Below are 20,241 nucleotides of genomic sequence, written 5' to 3'. Positions count from 1 at the left end.
CGCGCCTTCCCTTTAATTTTATCTCCCAGCATTAGAATAAGAATTTCAATGCAAGAGAAGGGGAGGAAAAAACCATTGGCCCCAAATTCCATTCATGCAACATTTCGATTGCGGCTTTTTACAAGGCACAAAAGTCAGGGAAATCAAAGTTACGGCACCCACTGCTGCAGTAACTCAGCCACGGCGCGCATATAGATGAAGGCATTAAAGAGAGCGGCACATCCAGGATCTGCGAGGGCGGGGGGAGGTGGCTGCGGGAGTGGCATTTCCGACGGCCCGCGGAGCCGGCGGCCGGCACCAAGTTCTCTGCATTTCATTTTTGAGTGAATTGGTTTCAAAGGCGGTGAAAGCGCTCAGGGAGATCAGGGTCACCTGGCAGAGGCCATGCCCCCGCCCAGGCTCTGGGGCAGGCTGGAAAATGGGATCCCCTCCCACAGTTGGGGTACCCAAGAGGAAACAGCTGCTGGCAGACATGCTAGTGCAAGGGAGGGGCTGTCAGGCCCAGGTCTTCTCTAGAGAAGCGGCCATGGGTTGGGTCTGTTGAGTGGGTGTCCCCAGTGGACAGGAGGAGGGTTAGATGGCACACTCCTCTCTGGGTCAGTGCTGACCCCAGTGTCTCAGCCTGGCACTAGAGGGTGCTGTGCTGTGGGGAGCAGGGTGAATGGTTCACTAGGGGATACGTGCATCAACATGGACTCAAAGGGGAGAGCACCCCCAGCTCTGGGTCATCCTCGCTGCTCCCTGCAGGTCTCCCGTTGCAGAACCAACCCAGATTCACCCTGGTGAGCCGCTTTGCAAGAACCCAACAAGAGACAGAGCAGAGCACCTAGTCCAATGCCGGGCACAACCCTGACACAGGGAGAGGGGCTGGGGGGCTGGGGAGCCCTGCAGAAGAAGGGCCGGGGGAGCAGGCGGCCCCTTACTCAGGACGGTGAGCTTGGCCCGCCGGGAGCGCAGCGCGGCTTCTGTGGCCTGGCACTCGTACAAGGCGTCATCCGAGAGCTCGGCGTCGGTGATCTCCAGGTTGTATTGTCCGGAGTCTGCCGTGCCGATGATCCGGTAGCGTGGCCAGGCTGCAGAAAGAGACAGGACAGACAGTGAGGTGACGGCACCACCAGCACAGCCCACACATGGTATGCGCAGACTGAAGGGACACGGCACCGGTAGGAGGCACTAGAGACGGGTTAAGGGACGATTCCCTGAGATCCCAAACCCCTTTACAGATATGAATGATGACATACAAGCTCCGTCAGAAATAGCTGCAGCCACCTCTGGGGTGGAGCATGACAGCTGTTTAACAGCCACTCAGCAACACTGCACAGGGATTGCTCACCCAGTGCTGAAATACAGCCATCTCGGAGGTGGTGCATGGCAGCTGTTTAACAGCCACATAGCAATGCTTCATGGGACTCATTCACCAAGCACTGAAATGCAACTGCATCTGGGGTGGGGCATGGCAATTGCTTAACAGCAACACTGCACAACAATATAGGACAGCAAGGGAGGAACTGAAACCACAGTGAGATCTAGAATGTCACTGCCAGAGGTGGAATGGGGCCAGGAGGACAAGGTTATGATTCATAGAAAAGGTGCTATGGGATCTTAAACGAGCATGAGTGGTTGAGACCGCAGTTTTCCATCTCATCAGAAAGACACAGGAGTATAAGAAGTGCTGGGTCAGACCAGGGGCCCATCTAGCTCGGTATCTTGTTTCCAACTGCTGATTCAGAGGAAAGTGTAAGAGCTCCCATAACAGGAGGCAGTGTGGTTTAGTGGCTAGAACACTGGATGGGGACTCAAGAGATCTGTGTTCTAGTCCCAGTTCTGCCATCGGTCTGCTGTATAACCTTAGACAAGTCACTTCCCTTCTCTATGCTTCAGTTTCCCCCTCTGTACAATGGGGAGAATAACACTAAGCTCCTTTGTAAAGTGCATTGACATCTACAACTAATAAGAGCTAGGGACTGTTATTAATTCTGGAATAACCTGCCCCAGGACAGGTTAATTCGTTCCTAATACTAGGTAGCCGGTGGCTTCTGGACCGCTTGTCTTATTATCTGCATAAACCCTGAATCATGCTAAGCTCCACCACCCATTAGTATCTTGTGGCAGTCAGTTCCACTGGCTAAGTCTGTCCTGTGATTAAAAAGAGGCGGCTCCTCTAGACCTAATAAAAACCCTGGAGCACGGAAGAGAATTCAGAGTGTAGGAAGAGAATGGGCCAAATGAATCCCGGGTGTTACTCTATGGGAATCAACGGAGTTATGATTTCATTCTGCCCTGCTTTCCACGGGTTAGATGCCAGCCAGCCTCTTCCCCTCTCTCCATCTCATTCAGCCAGTGGTGCTGTCGTCCCAGTGAATGGTGCTCTGCTCCCCCCAGCGTGTGCATGGCGGGCGGGGGCACGAAAGAAAGACTGAGCGAAGGAAGGGACGGGCAGGGCAGGCGGGACGGATGAGCGCGAGAGGGTGGAGACGTGGGGCAGCGAATGAACGAAACTTGGATAAGCACAGAGAGGAAAGGAGTGGGCTGCCAGAAAGAGACACACGCCTCCAACCCCCCCCCCCCCCGCCCCGATTGGCACTGGGAGGCAGGATGCTGGCAGCCTCGGGAATCACCGGAGCTGGCACCTGAATCTGTTGGAGCTGCCCTGGGTGTTCCCTGGACAGTGACAGGGCCCTGTTAACACCTTGGACTCTCAGGGCCCATTTATTCCATTGACATTAACGCCAGGAGAGCCAGCAATCGGGTCTGCCCAGGGAGAAGGGCAGTGGGTGGATCAGTCACGTTGCTGCTCGTGCCTTGTGCTGCTCCAGCCCCATCGCCACCGAGAAGACTACGACAGGGAAGGGACAGGGAAGCGATGGATCACCCCGACTCCTTGACCCGCAGGTCGGGCGCCTCCCCCCCCTGCCCCGGCCGGAACATCAGTACCTTTCAGCCCCTGCCCCATGCCCAGCGCCAGGCCATCTTTGGTCCATTGCACGATCCCGGAGTAGTTCAGCACCACGCAGGACAGGACAAGCCTCTGCCCGGCCACTACAGTCTGGTCCTCTGGCTCCTCGCTGAACCGGGTCTGGACAACTGGGAAGGGAGAGAGGATGAGCGTTAGCGCCCTGGGGAGGGAGCGATCCCACACGGCACTGAGCACCGGGACCAGCTTCTCCCACCGGTAATGTTGGGGAGGGTGGACTGGGGAATCAGAGGGGAGAGCGCCCCTTACTGAGCCCCCACCCCACTGCTCCCTGCAGCACAGCGTCCCCTAGCACCACCCTGGAGCACTGAGGTCAGCACCGGGGTAGGAGGGCAGGAAGAAGCTGCCGAGCATGTGGTGCGCCAGGTGCTTTTTGGGTGCTGAGCACTCTGGAAGCCTGGTGCCGTGTGTGTGGGTGGTTTGTGCACAGCCCATGTGAAGCTGTGTCTGGGCCGGGTGTTGCAACGTGTGCCTTCTGTGGGAGTGACGCTGTTATATTGGATACGATTGTTGCACTACAATGTGTGCTGTGTATGGAATGGCTCAGGGGGTGTTTCGTTAAGGCATGTGTGAACGCATGTCTAGGTTGTGTGTTCTGCTATGGGCATTAGGCGTCTGTGAGGGGATGCATATGGTGTGTGTATTTTGTATACGTGTGTGAATGTGTGTCTGCCATGTGCATTATGAGGGTCTGTGTCATGTGTTATGCTGCGTACAGCCTGTGAGGGTGCCGATGTGTACCTAGTTGTGTGTTCTCCTAGGTACAGTGTGTGTCTACGTGTGTGTTCTGTTGTGTACAGCCTATGTGTGTCTTAGTTGTGTGTTATGCTGTGTACTTTGTGTGTGTATGTTGTGGGCAGCCTGTGTATGAGCGTGCACCTAGGTTGTGTTATTGACATGCCAGTGAGTGTGTTATGTTGTGTAGAGCCTGTATGTCTGCGTGTATCTAGGTTGTGTGTTATGCTGGGTACAGTGCAGGCAGATGTGGACGAATGTATTAGGCTGTGTACAGTGTGTGTGCGTGCATGTTGTGGACAGCCTGCTTGTGTGTGTGTATCTGGGTTGTGTTACGCTGTGTACGTGTGAGCGTGCGGTTTGCTCAAGCTCTGCCTGGAGCTGGCGTTCACCATCCACAATCCAGCCCCTTCTCTCTCCTCCCCCGGCTGGGCCCAGCCGCCCCTGTCCACAGCCATCTTGTGGGCCCTAAACTCAGCTGGGGCACCAGGTTCCCAGCCCCCCTGGCGTCCTGCTGCCCAGCCTGGGAGATCGATAGCCGCATCTTTCCACAACAGCAGCCGGTCACGTGGCAGTGAATTCACAGCCAGCCCGGGGGCTACTGGGCATCGATAGTGGGACAGGAAGGCTCAGGGTGGGGGGTCTCAACGTTTCCCGGCCTCCAGGCAGGGCTGGGCTGGGCTGGGGGAAAGCGGCACGTTGAAGTGAATCAAGCTGGCACCAGCCAGCAAGCCGAGCCCTGCGCCAGAGCAAGAGGAGCTGGCAGGGCTCCGGCAGCTTGGCAGCCTGGCTGGAGACAGCTGCGGTTCTGAAAGGCAGCAAGGGGCCATGCCAGGAGCGGGTGCTGTGGAGCTGGGTGGGGGGCACGGATGAAGGAGGTGGGGGGGAAGCTGCGGTTTCTTTGCTGCTTCTCTCTGATTATTGTCTGTGGCATCCTAGGAGTGGCGGGCCCCAGGCCCGGAGCAGGACTCCCGGCGCTCATGCTGTACGAACACACACTTGACTTTACAAGCGAGTCTTTACCCCGGCAGAGTCCTGGCAGCTGGCTGGGTTCTCTGCTCATATCTTAATTATTACTACTGCAGGGCCGCTGTTGAGGGCGCTCGGAGCTGTACAAACACAGAAGGAGGAGCCGGTCCCTGCCCAGAGAGCGGCCTGCCCTGGGGTCTAGTGGTTAGAGCTGGGAGCAGGGGAGGGAGCTAGATGTCTGGATTCCTGGGTTCTCTTTCAGGACCTGGGAAGGAGTGTGGTGTAGCGGTTAGAGCAGGAGGCTAGGGTCTAGGACTCCTTGTTCATCCGCTTTGAGAAAGGGCAACCCGGCAGCCAGTTAACCCCTCACCACCCCACACCAGCTTTGGGGAGGGGGGAGAGAAGCTGCAGATGAAGGTGAAGCCAGTCCCCCGCTGCTGCCTTCCCCCTGGCAGAGGGGCTGACCCAAGGCACTGCACAGTGACAGGGGTGGGGCGGGGCGGGGGGGTCTCTGGGAAGTGGTCCCTAGGCAAAGCCCTCCCTCCCGCACAGAGCAGCCCCCCATGGGTGGGGTGGGCTCCGAAGGCTTTGCAGACACTCCAGCCCTTGGGCACCGGGTGGGGAGGCGGCGAAAAGGGCAGCGTTCACCGTCCAGGACAGTGAGAGCCCGGGAGGAAACTGGGGCCTGGTCTTAAGCTAAGGCTAGGGGAGTCTGGGGCCTGCCAGCTTTGGGTCAGGCTGGTAGCGAGCACCAGAGAGGGAAGGAGCTGATGCCCCTCAGTCCCGACCCGCAGACCCCCACCCACTATTCCAGCCTTGAGTCTCCCCACAACAGCTCTGCCAATGCCCCTCAATCCCATCCACAGTCTCTCTCACTCCCACCCCCCGGCTAGCCCAGCCCTGGGCTCCCCACCCCCAGCTCTGTCAGAGCCCCTCAAACCGAACCTGAACTGTCCTGTAACTGCGCCAACTCGTAGCTCTGGTTTACACTACGGAGCTCGACTGATGCAAAGCCGCTTCCGTCGACCCATCTCTGAAAGCGTCTACACTACAATGCCACTCCCGACGACGTGACTCGCCTGCTAGGGCAACTTAAGAACTGCTCTGCGAGAGGCGCGGGGCTTAGGTGGATGTAGTCAGGGATTCCATCGCCTGGTGCTGTCTTTCAGAAGCCATCCCACAATGCCCCACAATCGGTGCAAGTGCTCCTGGTGAGGACATGCACCGCTGACACAAGGACACACGCAAGCGATTGCATTACTGCGGTGGCTGTAGGTCCACCTAACTTAGGTCAACTTAATTCTCCAGTGTGGACACACACCCATAGACCCTGCCCAGCTCTGCCAGCGTCTCGGGCCTGACCCCAAGCCCCTCTGCTACTACAGACGTCGAATCCCCCCGAATAGCTCGGCCAGCGCACCACAAGCCTGGCCCGCTGCAGCTCCCATGGATCCAGTCTTGGGCTCCCCCCAATCTCTGCCATTACCCCTCCATCCTGACCTGCAGCCCTTTTGCATTCCAGCCCCCCCATCTCTGTCATTGTCCCTCCACCCCGACCTGCAGCCCCTCTGCATTCCAGCCCCCCCAATCTTTCCTGCTGCCCCTCCATCCCCTTCTACAAGGGCCTTGTGTCAGATCTCAACTCTCTCCCCACCACAGTGATCCCCCCTGCTCAGTTTGGGTTTTGCAGTGGATTTGCATCAGAGATGAGGATCTCGCCGGGGTGATGCTGAGCACTGAGATGTCCCTCATCCCGTGACCTGACACAGACGAACTTGCGTCTGCTGCAACCCGGGGACCAGCGTGTCACTCCCCGGGGCCATTTCCAAACAAAGCCTAAATTGCACTGTATAAGTAAAAATATATCTGTTGCATCCTGAATTCCTTCCAGCCGTCAGTTCCCCCTGAGCCTTGCAGAGAGACGTATTTACCAATAGGACGAGCTGCATCTCCTCCTTCAGTGCAAGGAAGATGTGTCCAGAGACAGGATTTTTGCTGCTAATCACTGACGGAGCAGCCGGACAGGATCAGGCCTGAGGTCCATGGAGCCCAGGAGCCTGTCTGCGACACCGGCTGCTACCAGCTGCTGCAGAGAAGAAACTCTGCGGTAGCAGATATGGGATAATCTGCCCCTCCACACTGGGTCTCATTCTAATCCCTAATAGTCAGGGATTCGTTAAGCAAGAGGCTCAATATCCCTGCCAAAACATCTCTCAGAGTTCATGGTTATAACTCTGAATATTCTTGCTGGCCATACAAATGTCCAACTGCCTTTTTTTTGCACCTTGAAAAAATTCTTGGCCTCAGCCACTTCCAGTACCAGAGAGTCCACGATCTAGCAGTAGGATTTAGACCGCATCGGTTCCCAAAGGTCAGAACGATCCCTCCCTTCACACCCCCCCCCAACTTTGCCATATCATGGCAATCGCTAGCAATGGAATAAGCGCCAGGAGGTGAACGCTTAAAAGGCGGCTGCCTGCTTGTGGGGACCAGAGACGGGATCCAGAGCCTTTCGCCTTCTAGGCTGACAGTTAAAATCTCAGCCTAGGTCAGCAGTGACCAAAAGCCTTTCGTTTGTAGATTTCAAGGCCAGAAAAGACCATTTAGATCATCGAGTCTGACCTCCTGAGTAGCATGAGACAGAGAATTGAAAGCAGCTAACTCCTGTCCTGCGTCCACTTTGCCCCCTGATGGTGGCACAATAGCCTTAGTAAAATGAGTTTGGCGGGTCTCAGTCTAGTTCCTAGTAAAAGCGTTGAAGATTGGGAGGTGCTCAGATACTGGGGTAATGGGGTCCGTACAAGTACCTAAGATAGGCTGGGCACATGGAAAGGACCAACGAAAAGCTGGTCTTGGCCACAAACCCAGGTTGTAGCAGAAGGTGACCTTAAGGGGTCATGGATAATCAATGCAATGTGAAGCTGGCACAGTGAGGTTCTCAAAGCAGGCTAGGAGCTTTGGACACCTGATTCCTGGTAATTTTGCAGAGAAACACGTAGTTCAATCCTTTGGGCAGCTTTGAAAACTGGAGCTTTGGTGCAGAGATTGTGGCATTTAATGTGGTCAGATGGTTGTGGTTAAACTCGTCTGGGACTAAGGGTGTGTCTACACTGCAATCAGAGGTGTGACTGGCACATGTATAGATGTACTTGTGTTATACTGATTTCTAAGTCCTGTTAGTTCCCACGACCCTTCCACGGTGTTCTCTGACTTGCTAATAAACATGAGTCCTGTGTGCCCCATGGCTGTGCCCTCTAGCAGCTGGTGTACGTAGAGGATAACAGCCTACTACTGCAAGCAGCCAAGCAGCTTGGTCTTGGTCTATGGAGCACAGAGGGGTCAGGGTTCTAGTCTGTCTTGTGACCCAGGGTGGGGGCTTGCTGCCAGTGAAAGGTTGGGTTAGGAATGGAAGGGGAGGGGATAACTGAAAGCAAATGAAATCTGTTCTTGTCCCAGAGCCTCTGGATAAGTCACGTCCTGGCTCTGTGTCTCAGTTTCCCCATCCCTGTCCTTTTTGTCTTCTCTATTTCCATTGCAAGCTCTTTGAGGCAGGGGGCTGTCTCTCACTACATGCACGCACAGCTCCTAGCACCATGGGGCCCTGACCGTGGCCTTTTAGGTGCTTCCATAACGCTAGTAACCATGTAATGAGCCCAGGTCATTGGAGACTCAGCTGCCCTTCTGGGCCTCAATTTCCCGATCTGTACAATAAGACTGGCCTCCTTCGTAAAGCGTTCTGAGCTCTACGGATGATAAGAGCTAGGGATTGGTACTGGAACGAGCTCAGAAGCACCCCCCGAACCATCTCACCAGCCCTGGTGAGCTCTGCAGAGGTCTCCCATGGGTCTCAGCTGCACCTGTCTGGGAGGGGAGTGCTAACGACACTGTGCCAGGGTGGCTGGAATGGGTGCATTTTGAGACTACAGTGTTCACTCAAGATAGCGCTAGGGCAAGCAGGATGGAGATGATACCAGGGAGATGTAATGGGCCCTCTCCCACATCCCTGGGGCAGTGGGGTGACTCATCAGGGCTCCCCAGGGCCCTCTCCGCCCCCCCTTGCTCTTTAATGTGGAGCGAGAAGGGTTTGGCCAGGCCCCAGCCACTCTGCCCTGCGTCGAGAGGCTGGATGGAGATCTGGGGCCTTGCAGTCAACTCAATGGGATTTCACGGAGCGCAGCGGGTGCTTTGATCTTTGACAGACCCAGCACGGGATTTCTGGAGGGGGGGAGGGGGATGAGAGGCAGAGAAAAAAGGATGGGGGGGATGGAAGGGGGGAGAGAAGGAATGAGATTCTGCAGAGAAGGAAGGAAAGAAAGAGAAGAGAGGAGAGGACTGGCTGGGGGTGAGGAGGAGAGAGATCAAAGAGGAAGAGAGATCAGAGTGAGAGAAGGTGGGGGGGAGGCAGGTGGGAGGAGAAGCGAGTGGGACCAGAGAGCGAGGAAGCACGGGGAGCAGGAGGGAGCAGCGAGACCCAGAGCAGCCCCCCCCCCCCGCATCTCTTCACAGCCGAGTGGAGCAGGTGCATGGCCCCGAGGCTGGCTACGCACATCCCTGTCCGGCCGGCGGGAGGAGACTGGGTTAGACACACCACATCTTCCCTATGCCACCTAAAAGCTGCTTTCTTCCCCCCGCCAGCAAATCACCATCATAGAAAACCGGGACCCACCCCAGGAGCCGCAGTGAAATGCGCCAGCCCCCCCCCCGGCCCCCGAAGCCGAGCAAGGCGCTGGCCTCTTTCGCTCTGGCTCTGCTGGTCAAATGCAGCCCCGGCCCCGCGGAGAAACGCCAACAGGGCGGAGTCTGGGTTCTGTTCCCGCTTCCCCTTGTCCTCGTCAGGGCACGGCCAGGGCCCGCAGAGGTGCCCACTGGGCCAGAGCCAGAGTGGCTGGGAAACAAGGTCTGTTGCCCTGCTGGTTTCTACGGTGCGATGCCCATTTACCCTCCTGGTTGTTCTTGCCCAGTCTCGGCATCCTGCTAACCTCGGCCCGTCTAGGCCCCCGCGGCACTGAAGGGGCAGGACAGGGAGGGGCTGGGCGGTCAAGCCAAGGAGGGGAAGTCACAGCATGTGGGGCTCCCCCCCAGATCTCAGGAGCTGAAGAGGCTCCGGGCTGGCAGGATGGCTGCTGGTGACTCAGCAGGAGGCGCTCGGCTCCTCTGAGCACCGGCGGAATCGATGCCCTAGGGGCGGGCCCACCCCTACCCCCACCCGCGGGCCCACCCCCACCCCCCAGCTGGTGTCCCAGGGCTCTCGGCAAGAGACAGAGCGGTAGCCCCAGCTCGCTCCTTCCTAGAGCAGAGGTGATGCGCAGATCTGGGTTGAGCCCTTACCCTGCCCTTGGTCGCTCCAGCAGGGTCAAACGGGGCTGCTATCATTGGCTATTGTCTGCATTGCAGCAGCTTCTAGCAGCCCCACTCCTGGGCCAGGATCAGTGCTGTACAAATCCAGACGCCCCCCCGCCCCAAACAGCTTGTCCTTCAGCTCCCCTCCTCTGAGCTGTGGTGGGGACCCCAGAGGTGGCTGCATTTTGGTGCTGTTTAGGACTCCCGCTACGTGTGCTCTGGGACACTTCCAGCCACAATGCCCTCCAGAAGCGCAAGGAGAGGATGGTTATTTATTAAGGTCTCTCAGCCAGGCAGGCTAAAATAACAGGAACCCCTGCAGCTCTATTGATCCTGGAGGGAAACTGATGGCTGAGGTAGATCACGGGAGATCTTTTTATTGGACCAAGAAGTGTGGTACAGTGACAGGTGCCTTCAGGCTGGAAACGGTTCTGAGCAGAACTGTCATCCGCCCTCACCCCAAACAAGGCCGGGCAGCGCCTCGCGTCTGTGTTGCCCACACGCCGGACTTGTCCCCTAGCACTAAAAACGTTCGTTCTGAGGGGTTTTGGTTTCCTGCCCACGTGCAATGGAAAGGAATTTGGAAACCTTGGAAGAGGCAGTTCATGGGTCAGCTCCGGGCCTCAGGCTTGTTTTCTTTGCTGTGGGTCTGGATTCTGAGCTGGGGAGCGTCTCTATGTGTCCATATAGCACCTAGCACAATGGGCTTTCAGGGCCTCTAGCGATGACTGTAAGACAATTAATGATTATTCTACATTTCCACGGCATGCGTGTCTGGATCCAGTCAGCGCAAGGAGGACGTTGGTTAGACTCAAGCTCGTAAGAAGCTTCTGGGGGTTGGTTTGAGGTTGCTCAGCCTGGCTTCAAATCTGAGCCGAGTCAGCACCGAACTGAGTTTGCTGGTCACTTAGTGGCACATCACAAACCATGGGTCAGGAATCCCACCAGGGTCTGACCGCAACAAACACACCAGGAGTGTGTTTTTCATAGGAGTGGGTGGGTGACGTTCTGTGGCCTGCGCTATGCAGGAGGTCGGACTAGATGATCAGAATGGTCCCTTCTGACCTTAGTATCTATGAATCTATGAATCTAGGAGAGGTGACTCTTCAAGGCCTGCTGGGAGCTGCAGAATGACACAAGGAGCGGGTGGAAAAATGTCCCAGGCAGCTCTAATATTTCATCCTCTGTGGGAAGGAAGAGCTCGCCCTAGAGATGGGGAAATCAAGGCATGGTGAAGGGAAATGACTCGCGTAAAGCTACAGAGCAGAGTGGAGTCAGGATTCCTGACTAACAATTACCTGCTCTAATTACTAGCTCACAAGCAGGGAATCAAACCCAGAGTCCTGGTTCCCAGTCCTCTGCTCTAACCACTAGCTCACACTACCTGCCAGAGCTGGGACAAGTATGCAGGTGTCCTGGCTGCCAACCATGGTCTCAGCCCACTAAACACCACTCGGAATAACGGGCAGAAACGACGCAGGTGAATTTTCCGGTGGCACCAAGCCGAGCGTCTCTGTCTAGTCACGCTGAGCTGTGGCGTCTGAGCACCCGAGCGTCTGAGACTGTAGATCAGGCCAGGAGGGAAGCCAGCTCTGGCTGGGGAAACGGATCAGATCTGAGCTGGGAGAATAACCCCAGTTCACCATAATGTGGCAAACACCTGGTCCCGGGGTCTGATGCAGCCAAGGCTGACAGGTTATGAATGACTCTCGGGGCGGCCGGGGTTAGGCAGGGAAGAACATGAATTTAAAAGTGCCCCCAACCCAGCCTTCAACCCTCCCCCCGGATCCGAACCAGCGATGCTGCTATTTGATCACCCGGCCTGATCTGCATATGTAAATGATATGCAGATACAGCCCCTCTGCTCTGGGGTCATTGTCAGACTGGGCCACTGGGAGGCTACATTACTGTTGGGTGAGCACACTCTGGCCCCCAGCCACCGCAGACCTGGCAGAGCCGAGCCCCGGGGAGGGTCCTAGATGGGCCACAGCAGGGAGAGGAGACTGGTGGGGCTTTTCCAGCTCCGGTGTCTTTCACTGTCCGGTCAGTCGCCCCTCCTGCTTCCCTGGGTCTGTGAGCCTGCCGGGGTGGAGGGAGAGTGGATCAGGGCAGGTGAGTGGCAGCCCCGCTTACTTTATCCTCATCCCGCTGTGCCCTCCGCAGCAAAGGGCAACCCCGTCTTCCCCTCCGGCTCGGATCAGCCAAGCCAAGTCCCTGAACTGCACTGGCCTCGGGCATCGCTGGGGCCCTCAGCCTCTCCAGCCCCCTGCCGGCAGCATGTTAGTCCAGGCTCGTGAGGAATGACATGCTTTAGCCTGACCTGGGGGACTGGGCTCGGTGCATGGCTTTCAGAATACGCTGCGGTGCCGGGGCAGGGCACCAGCCCTTTGCCACGGGGTCTTTATTTCACCCCTCTGGGTCGCGGACGGCTGGGAAGGAGGGATCCTGAGTTCAGCACGGTTGCTGGGGGCGGGGGGAGGGGGTAAGACAGTCGAACGGGGCATCCCAGAGACAACAACAGTTTGGCTGTTTGCCGCGGCAGAGCGAGTTGAAAGTCTTTTCTTGTCACTGGGCCTGGCCATTATGCTAAGGAGACAGTCGTCTTCCAAAAGGTTTGCTGCTTAAAAGGCATGCTGTGTTTGGCCTGGTCTCACCTCGGCCCCCGGGTGGGCAGCAACTTCACAGGAGATAAATTGTTCACACCTTCTGGGCTGGACTTTTCTACCCCTCTTCTAATCCCCAGGCTCCCACCCTTCCTGCATCCGCTGTGTTGTGTGTAAAAAGAAAAGGAGTACTTGTGGCACCTTAGAGACTAACAAATTTAGTTAAATAAATAAATAATAAATTTGTTAGTCTCTAAGGTGCCACAAGTACTCCTTTTCTTTTTGCGAATATAGACTAACACGGCTGCTACTCTGAAACCTGTGTTGTGTGTGTATCTCCAGGGGCGCTAGTGCATGTGCGTCCATCTGAGTGTACATTTGCACAACGGTGTGTCTATTTCCATGCATTTATGTGCATGCACACACGCCTGTTTTTGTTGGTCCTGAGTGTGTGTGTGTGTGTGTATCCTTCACATTGTGGGTCTGCAGCTCCATGTGTGCACTTTTGTGCCTGTCTGCATGTGTTTCTCTTTGGGCACGTGTCTCTCTATTTGTGTGTGTGTTTATGTGTCCGTGCATCTGTTTGCACGCACGTCTCTCCATCTGCGCGCGCGCCTCTGTCTGTGCGCGAGGGACAATTGGCAGGTCGACTGGATTGCGGGCCGAGGAGAGAACCGAAGCGAGGAGCAGAGAGAGGTGAAAAGGAGACAAGAGCGTGGCGCACGGGGAAAGAAGCGAGCGAGTGAGCAGTGCTGTGGAGGAGACACGCAGGCTGGGGCGCAAGGGGGGGGGGGAAATCACACTCCAAGCCTTGTCTCCCTCTATTTATCAAACGAAGGACTGATTAAACCCTGGGGCTGGCGCTCCAATCTCCCTCTCTCTCCTCTCGCTATTAAACTCAGGGTTCAAAGAAAAGCTTTTTATTCGCGCCGACAGCTTTCAGATGGAACTAAATCTCTCCGTGCTAGACTTTTTTTCCCTATGTATTTTATCCCTCCAACTCCCCACCTTCTTCCCCTTCTCGATACTGTTAAATTTAAGCCTTTTTCACCCCCCCCCCCGAGTTTTTCACTTCTATTTATATTAAAATAAAATAATAAAACAAAATACAGAGGGGAAAAAAATCTTCTCCCCCCCCACGGGTGGTTTTATTCTCCGGGAGAGAAAAGAGGATTTGGATTCTCCTGGCCGTGCTTGGTAGAGCGGAAAGGGAGAGATTTGCACACTGGATGGGGAAGGAGGGATTGGAGCAGGAGAGGGGGGCTAGGGAGAGATGGGGGGGGTGGAGGGGGGCTGGAGAAACTGGATGGGGCAGGGTCCCTTTCAGAGAACAGTGGCTGGACTGAGCCAGGAGGGGGAACTGTCGCTGCATCGACTGGCAGGAGAGCTGCTGCACCTGCAGCAGGGGGTGTCCATCTTCCTCTCTGATCCCTCTTTAATCTCTGGAGCAAGGGAGAGGATGGTAGGAGGAAGACCCCTGAGAATCCCCCTTGTGCATGGGGCCTTCCTGGCTGGCGTGGACCTGGACCTCCAGCATAGGGGGCGGATTGTGGGCGTGGGGTGGCCGGAATGCATTGCCCTGTAGCCATTCTCTGCTCTGCAAGGGCCATGGGGAGCAGTGAGTTAGAGCAGCCCTGAGGCTGCTCTAAGTGACACCGGGGGCCATGCTGGGGGAATGGGGTGGGGTCTAACCTCCATGGCCTCCACTTGCCTGCCCCAAGCATGGGAGCCAAGTGGCTAGGGGCCAGGAGCTCAACTTCTCTTTTCTGTTTCTCAATCTATTGAGTTTCTGGTAAAATCATCTCTCCTGGCTCGTCCCAGTCCCTCCTCCCTTACCTGCCCCACTCCCTCCATTCCCTCCTCCCTTACCTGACCCATTCCATCCATTCCCTCCTCCCTTACATGCCCCATTCCCTCCATCTCTCCTCTCCTGGCTACACCACTCCCCTCCATCCTCCCGCTATAATGCTAGTTCTTTTCCTTTCTCTGTGTATTGTTATTAGCCTCTGGGATAGCTGTAATACAAAGGGTACTAATATTAATCATTTCTTTGTGGGAATGCCTGGCAGCCCCAAAAGAAACCAGGGCCTCACTGCACTGGGTGTTGCATGGACGCCTCGTGAAAGACAGGCCCTGCTGGGAGGAGCTTAGAATCTAAGCAGATAAAGAAAGGGGGGAGGGGAAACTGAGGCACAGAGCGGGGCAGTGACTTGCCCAAGGTTACACAGCACGTCTGTGTCAGAGCTGGAAATAGAACCCAGGCATCCTGGCTACACCAGTGGAGCACATCTTCTCCCCCAGCTGGGAGCAGAAGCCAAGAGTTCTCAATCCCTGGCCGTGGAACCCACGAGTCCAGACTCCCAGCCCCTGCGCTCTAACTGCATCTTCCACAAGGCAGCAGCTTGAACTTCTCCCCTCCCGACTACAGCTCCCCTCCCCCCCGCCAGTCACCGGGCATGTCACAGCCACGGCAGCCTGGCTGCAGCTCCAAAGTTCAGAGCTGAGCTGCGGCGAGTGATTTGTTGCTGAGCACGATTCAATTAAAAGCCTGGGAGCGAAACAGCTTCAACATGGTCCCTGAAATAACCCACAAGGAGCCGCAAACCAACAGTGTGGAGGAAATAGGGGGAACCTCTCTCCAGCCGGCTCGGCCTCAGATTTCCACAGCACGGGACGGCAGCCACAGGACAAGCATTACCAAACTCACCAGCGCGGGGGCCAAACTGGCAAGATCTACGCCCCATTGTGCTGGGCACTGGCTGATGCAAGACAAACAGCCCCTGCTCCAAAGAGCCCAAGATCTCTATAGGCAAAGGGGAAACTGAAGTCCCAAGGGGAGAGGGGATTTGCCTAAGGTCACACAGCAGATCCAGGAATAGAAGCCAGGTCTCCTGAGTCCTGGTTCAATTCTCTACCCAGTGCACGGCACTGCCACTTCCTGAAGCCTCCCTGTCTACCTCGGGCTGTGATCTCGCCAGCTAACCAGGGTCAGGGTGAGCACGGGGGAAAGATTCGATTCTTTTCCCCAGTGGATAAAGGACGAGATGGACCAAAGTTTGAAGAGAGATGGCTGGACACCCAACCAGCTGGGCCCACTGCCCTTATCCAGGGCGGCAGGGACCAGTGGGCTGGTTCTGCTACGGCAGGAGATGGGTTGCCCAGCTAGACTGGCTGCCGGCCGGAGCCTCTCTGGCAGAAGGCAGGCTATCGCACTAAGCAGAGCGCCAGTGGGGTTTGGAAGGAACCAGGCTGCCGGCGCAGAGACGCGATCGGACGTGGCACTTCCCTTTATTCCTCCCCCCTCCCCCATTTACATTAGGCAGGAGATCAGGGGCTATTTTCGGAGCAGCAATTCAGGCCTTTTGACTGAGCACAGATATTTCCAACGGCAGAAGCGTCCGACGCTCACGAAGGGCAGATGCAAAGAGACAGGCCTCAGCGACAGCTTGGCAGGGCTGGGCAGAACACAGGAATTCCCCCTCATCGACCGGAATAGCACGGGAGAGTTCGGCCAGTGGGGGGCGCCGGCACTGCCGGTTTGTTTCAAGGCATCTGGGCTGTTGCTTTTTATACCTGATAATTAACAGCAGCCAGCACTAGCCAGACACAAGTAGAACTGCAACGTGGCTCTTTGTCCCCCTCTAGCGGTGGGGCCACAAAGAAGTTCCTAATCCAGGTCTTCTAGCTCACCTGCCTTTAAATCCACAGGGTCTGGGGCCAGGCCCAGCGGCTGCCCATCCCACCCAAAGGGCAGGGCCTTACAGAACAAAGGCAGGAGGGGAAATAAAGAGGATTCAGTGAATAAACAAAGGGCGGGGGCAGCACCCTCCTGCCAAGGTGCTTTCAAACCTGTCCCTGGGCCGGGGCTTGGGGACACGAAGCTGGGACAGTTGCTCCTGTGGGGTTAGGTGCCCGAAAGCTCCAAGCTGCAGAGGTGGGTCTGGAGCAAGAGCAGAACCGCCCCAAAGCTCACACCAGGGATCTCCCATGGCCTGATTCTCAAGGACACTTGGCAGACAGAACTTAGAACCAGGAGGGGGGGTGTGAATGGGCCCCTGCAAATCTCCCCTGCGCTGGGGGCCTTCCCGGCCGGATGTAAGCATTCTGCACCCATCCTGCTCCCAGCCTAGGGGGCAAGAGGGTAAGAGCAGCCCTGCGTCTGTCCGGTCAATGAGGGCCACTTTGCACTGGCGTATTGCATGTGCGGGATCGGGCCCAGCGACGCTGGATTACAGCAGTCTAGCTGAGAGCGCAGCTTAGACCTTAAACCCCACAGAGCCCTCAAAATTTAGCTCTGAGCTCCTGAGATTCCCTCTTCAGCCAACGACAGACCCATTACTTTGGGGGGATCAGCATAAGCCCTGGCAGGCACTGGAGGCGGCGGGTTTTGCAAAACCAAATCCGCAGGGAGCTCAAATCTTAGTGGGTCTCAAGCCCTAAAACTGGCAGGAAAGATGGGTGTTGGGGGGCAGGTTTTCCAGGATTAAGGAGGAGGGTCTTCTGGTTAATGCATATGATTTGGAATCAGGACTCCTGGGTTCTATTCTCAGGTCTTCCACCAACCGTGAGACCTTGGGAGGGTCACTTCATACCTCCGGGCCTCAGTTCCTTAGTGCTAAATCTGGGGTTCAGGTGCCTCCCAATTCTGGCTCTGCTGCGATCCACAAAATCCCTGCTGACTGTGAGGGCACCTCAATTTTTAGGGTAAAATTTCCCTCAGCAACTAAGTTTCTGCTTCTGCCGCCTGGCAAATGGGCACCCTAATGCCTGGACTATAAAGTCATTCCCATTCACTGGCCCAATGGCTATTCCACTGCAGATAAATACTTAACCAGTCATTGGGCCAAAGAGAGGGGCAGAGAATGGGAAAGATTCTGCAGTCATCATTCTTTACCACTGCCCCAACTTGTGTCTCCTGCAAACTCCATCAGTCAGGATTTCATGTTTTCCTCCAGGTCATTGATAGAATTGTTAACCAGTGTAGGTCCAAGAATGGATCCCCCCAGAAACACACCCGCCTGATGAGAATCCCCACTCTACAGTTACATTTTCAGACCTATCGTTTAACTGGTTTTGAATCCATTTAAAGGGTGCTATGTTGATTTTGTATCATTCTAGTTTCTGGCTCGAAACATCGTGTGGTATCAAGTCAAGCGCCTTACGGAAGTCGAAGTATAGTCCATCAACATTATTATCTTTATCAACCAAACTTGTAAGCTCATCAAACAAAGACAATGTTAGTTTGACAAGATCTATTTTCCATAAAACCATGTTGACTGACTTTAATTACATTACCCTCCTTTAATTCTTTATTAATCAAGTCCCTTATCAGCTATTCCATTGTTTTGGCTGGGATCTATGTCAGGCTGACAGGCCTATAGTTACCCAGGTCATTCCATTTACCCTTTTTCAATATCGGCACATTAGCTTTCTCCCAGTTCTCTGGAACGTCCCCAATGGGCCAAGAATCCTCGGCCAGCTCTTTTAAGACTCTTGAATGCACATTCTTGGGACCTGCTGATTTAAAAATGTCTAACTATTGTAGCTGCTGTTTAACCTCCTCTTTAGTTACTGTTGGAATAGAAAGTGTTTCATCATCAATGTATGGCATGAATACATCATCTGACTTTTCCCAAAGGAAAGAACTGTTCTGAGCCTTAATTTGTGAATGTTTGAAATGCACAGTGAAGCACTGGGAGAGAAGGTGCTATGGAAATGCCAGATTATAACAAATCTGTGGCCAAAATATTCTCCACGGTTGCCACTTTGTGGCTACTGGGAACGTCACAGCGACTACAGGGACAGAACTCAGCTCCTCGTGTTCTAAAAAACACTAGCGCCAAAGGAAAATTGCCACAAGCTCTTAGCAGTACGGGGACTATGACACAGCTGCATATTTCTGATTCCATCCAGCAGAGGGAATCCGTGACTAGGCAGTGTACTGTATATGAATCTAACCCATCTCTCAATGCTCACGATGCACGCTCTTACATATGTCTGCACGTGCAAAAAAAGAAAAAAAAAATCACTGCTTCAATTCAACCTCTCTCTCTTCCTGAAAAAGCATCTGTCTTCCCCGTGCCAGAATCCAAACCCGTACGAGAAGCAGAGCGAACTACAAAGGGAGGGTGAGGCAAACACAGACTGACAAGGGGATGCAAATATCTCCTGGTAATGCTGGAGATTGCGGCTTGGAAGAGAACTGGCTCTCGCCCGTCCCAGCAGCAGCGTGTGGCAAAGTAACAGGTGCGACAGGCGCCGGGCGCGTCTGGGGCATTGGGAGCATTGCAGCAGCTAGTCAATTTTGCTGCATCACGGACTGGCGCGGGAGATGGCGGGGGGGGGGAAAGAGAGCAGGGCCTGGGAATGTCCCATGCACGAGAGAAGAACAAGGAGCAGGGAATGTGTTTTTGGATCAAGATGATAAGCATCTCACGGGGCTCAATGCACACAAATCCAGTAACTCCATCGGGCCTGATTCTCATTCAGCCTCTGGCCCTTTGCATCTGCACCATGGCTCCCACCCCATTTCTGTTTCCCTGCTGCCCCACAGGGGTATTTCCCCACTAGGAGAACATTAGCCAGGCAGGCTGGGGAGGGCGCCCAGCAAGTGCCCCCTGTGGAATCGGGCTGTGAGAGCAGGCATCTGTATCTCCAGGATGGACTGGCGGGGGGAGGGTTGGCACAGGGCGCGGAGGGGATTGCTAATGCCCAGACCCGTTTTAAGGACTTGAGCACTTAGGCCAAAGGAAAGGAGAGAAATCCCCTGGCAATGGAAGATATGGATGCGGGGAAAAGCCCAGGGCCTGGCTGCCTGAGCGGTGGGGCTGTCACCAACAGGAACAGGGGGTTGCCCTGTGTTGCTTCTCCAGCTGTTCCCAGCTCATCCTGGGGAACAAGGGTTAAATGTTCTGTCATGCCCCTCAGACTGTCGCGAGCCCCGGGGCAGGGTGCGGGAAGAGGGGAACGGCCACCCCAGACTGCTTGCCTGGCTGGCCCATCCTGAGGGAGCTACGGTGGCTACCTCTGGGGGCTGGTGTCATTTTAAGTTGGGCATTTCAGAACTGGAGCCATTCTACGCATAGAAATCGCTCCCCATTACCCAGCAAGCACCCATCCCCATTCCTTCTCCCTGTTCCCCCTTCTCAGTTCCCACTCCACCCAGACTGAAGCCCTCTTAATCAGGCAGTGGTGGCTAGTGGTCAGAGCACTGGCTAAGCTTCAGGAGACCCGGATTCCATGCCCAGCTCTACCAATGGAATTTTGGGTAAGCTTTGGCACGTCATTTCACTGCCCTGTGCCTCAATTTCCCCATCTGTAAAACAGGGTTAATAGACCTTCCTATCGTCTCGCCCATTCAGACTATGAGCTCTCTAGGGCAGGGCCTGTCTCACTCTGGGTCCATGCAGCACACGGCGCCATGGGGCCCCCTGATCTCAGCTGGGGCCTCCTGTTACCGTAATACACGTAATAACCAAGCAGAGCTCTGAATCAGCAAGAAGAATTTTGCCCTTGGTTTTTCACTAGTCGGGGGGTTGTTTAGTACATGGTGGGTGGCTGGTTTTTTGGTATTTAAGTCAGAGATAGAAAAGCTCTCAAGGGGAAGGATGCTCCAGTTGT

General features: G+C 55.3%; 1 protein-coding gene across 1 annotated transcript in view; it reads right to left on the bottom strand.

The window, feature by feature from the left end:
- Positions 1-20,241, bottom strand: part of KIRREL1 (kirre like nephrin family adhesion molecule 1) — an 84,138-nt gene that overhangs the window by 19,510 nt on the left and 44,387 nt on the right. Inside the window, exons 2-3 of the mRNA XM_038383326.2 lie at positions 2,935-3,084; positions 924-1,073 (exon numbers count right to left, since the gene is read on the bottom strand). Of these exons, the coding sequence (XP_038239254.1) occupies positions 924-1,073; positions 2,935-3,084 (300 nt within the window). The remainder of the gene's footprint in view (positions 1-923; positions 1,074-2,934; positions 3,085-20,241) is intronic.

This window comes from Dermochelys coriacea, chromosome 24 (assembly GCF_009764565.3).
Source record: "Dermochelys coriacea isolate rDerCor1 chromosome 24, rDerCor1.pri.v4, whole genome shotgun sequence".
NCBI lineage: Eukaryota > Metazoa > Chordata > Testudines > Dermochelyidae > Dermochelys > Dermochelys coriacea.
This window is presented reverse-complemented; position numbering and strand designations above follow the sequence as displayed.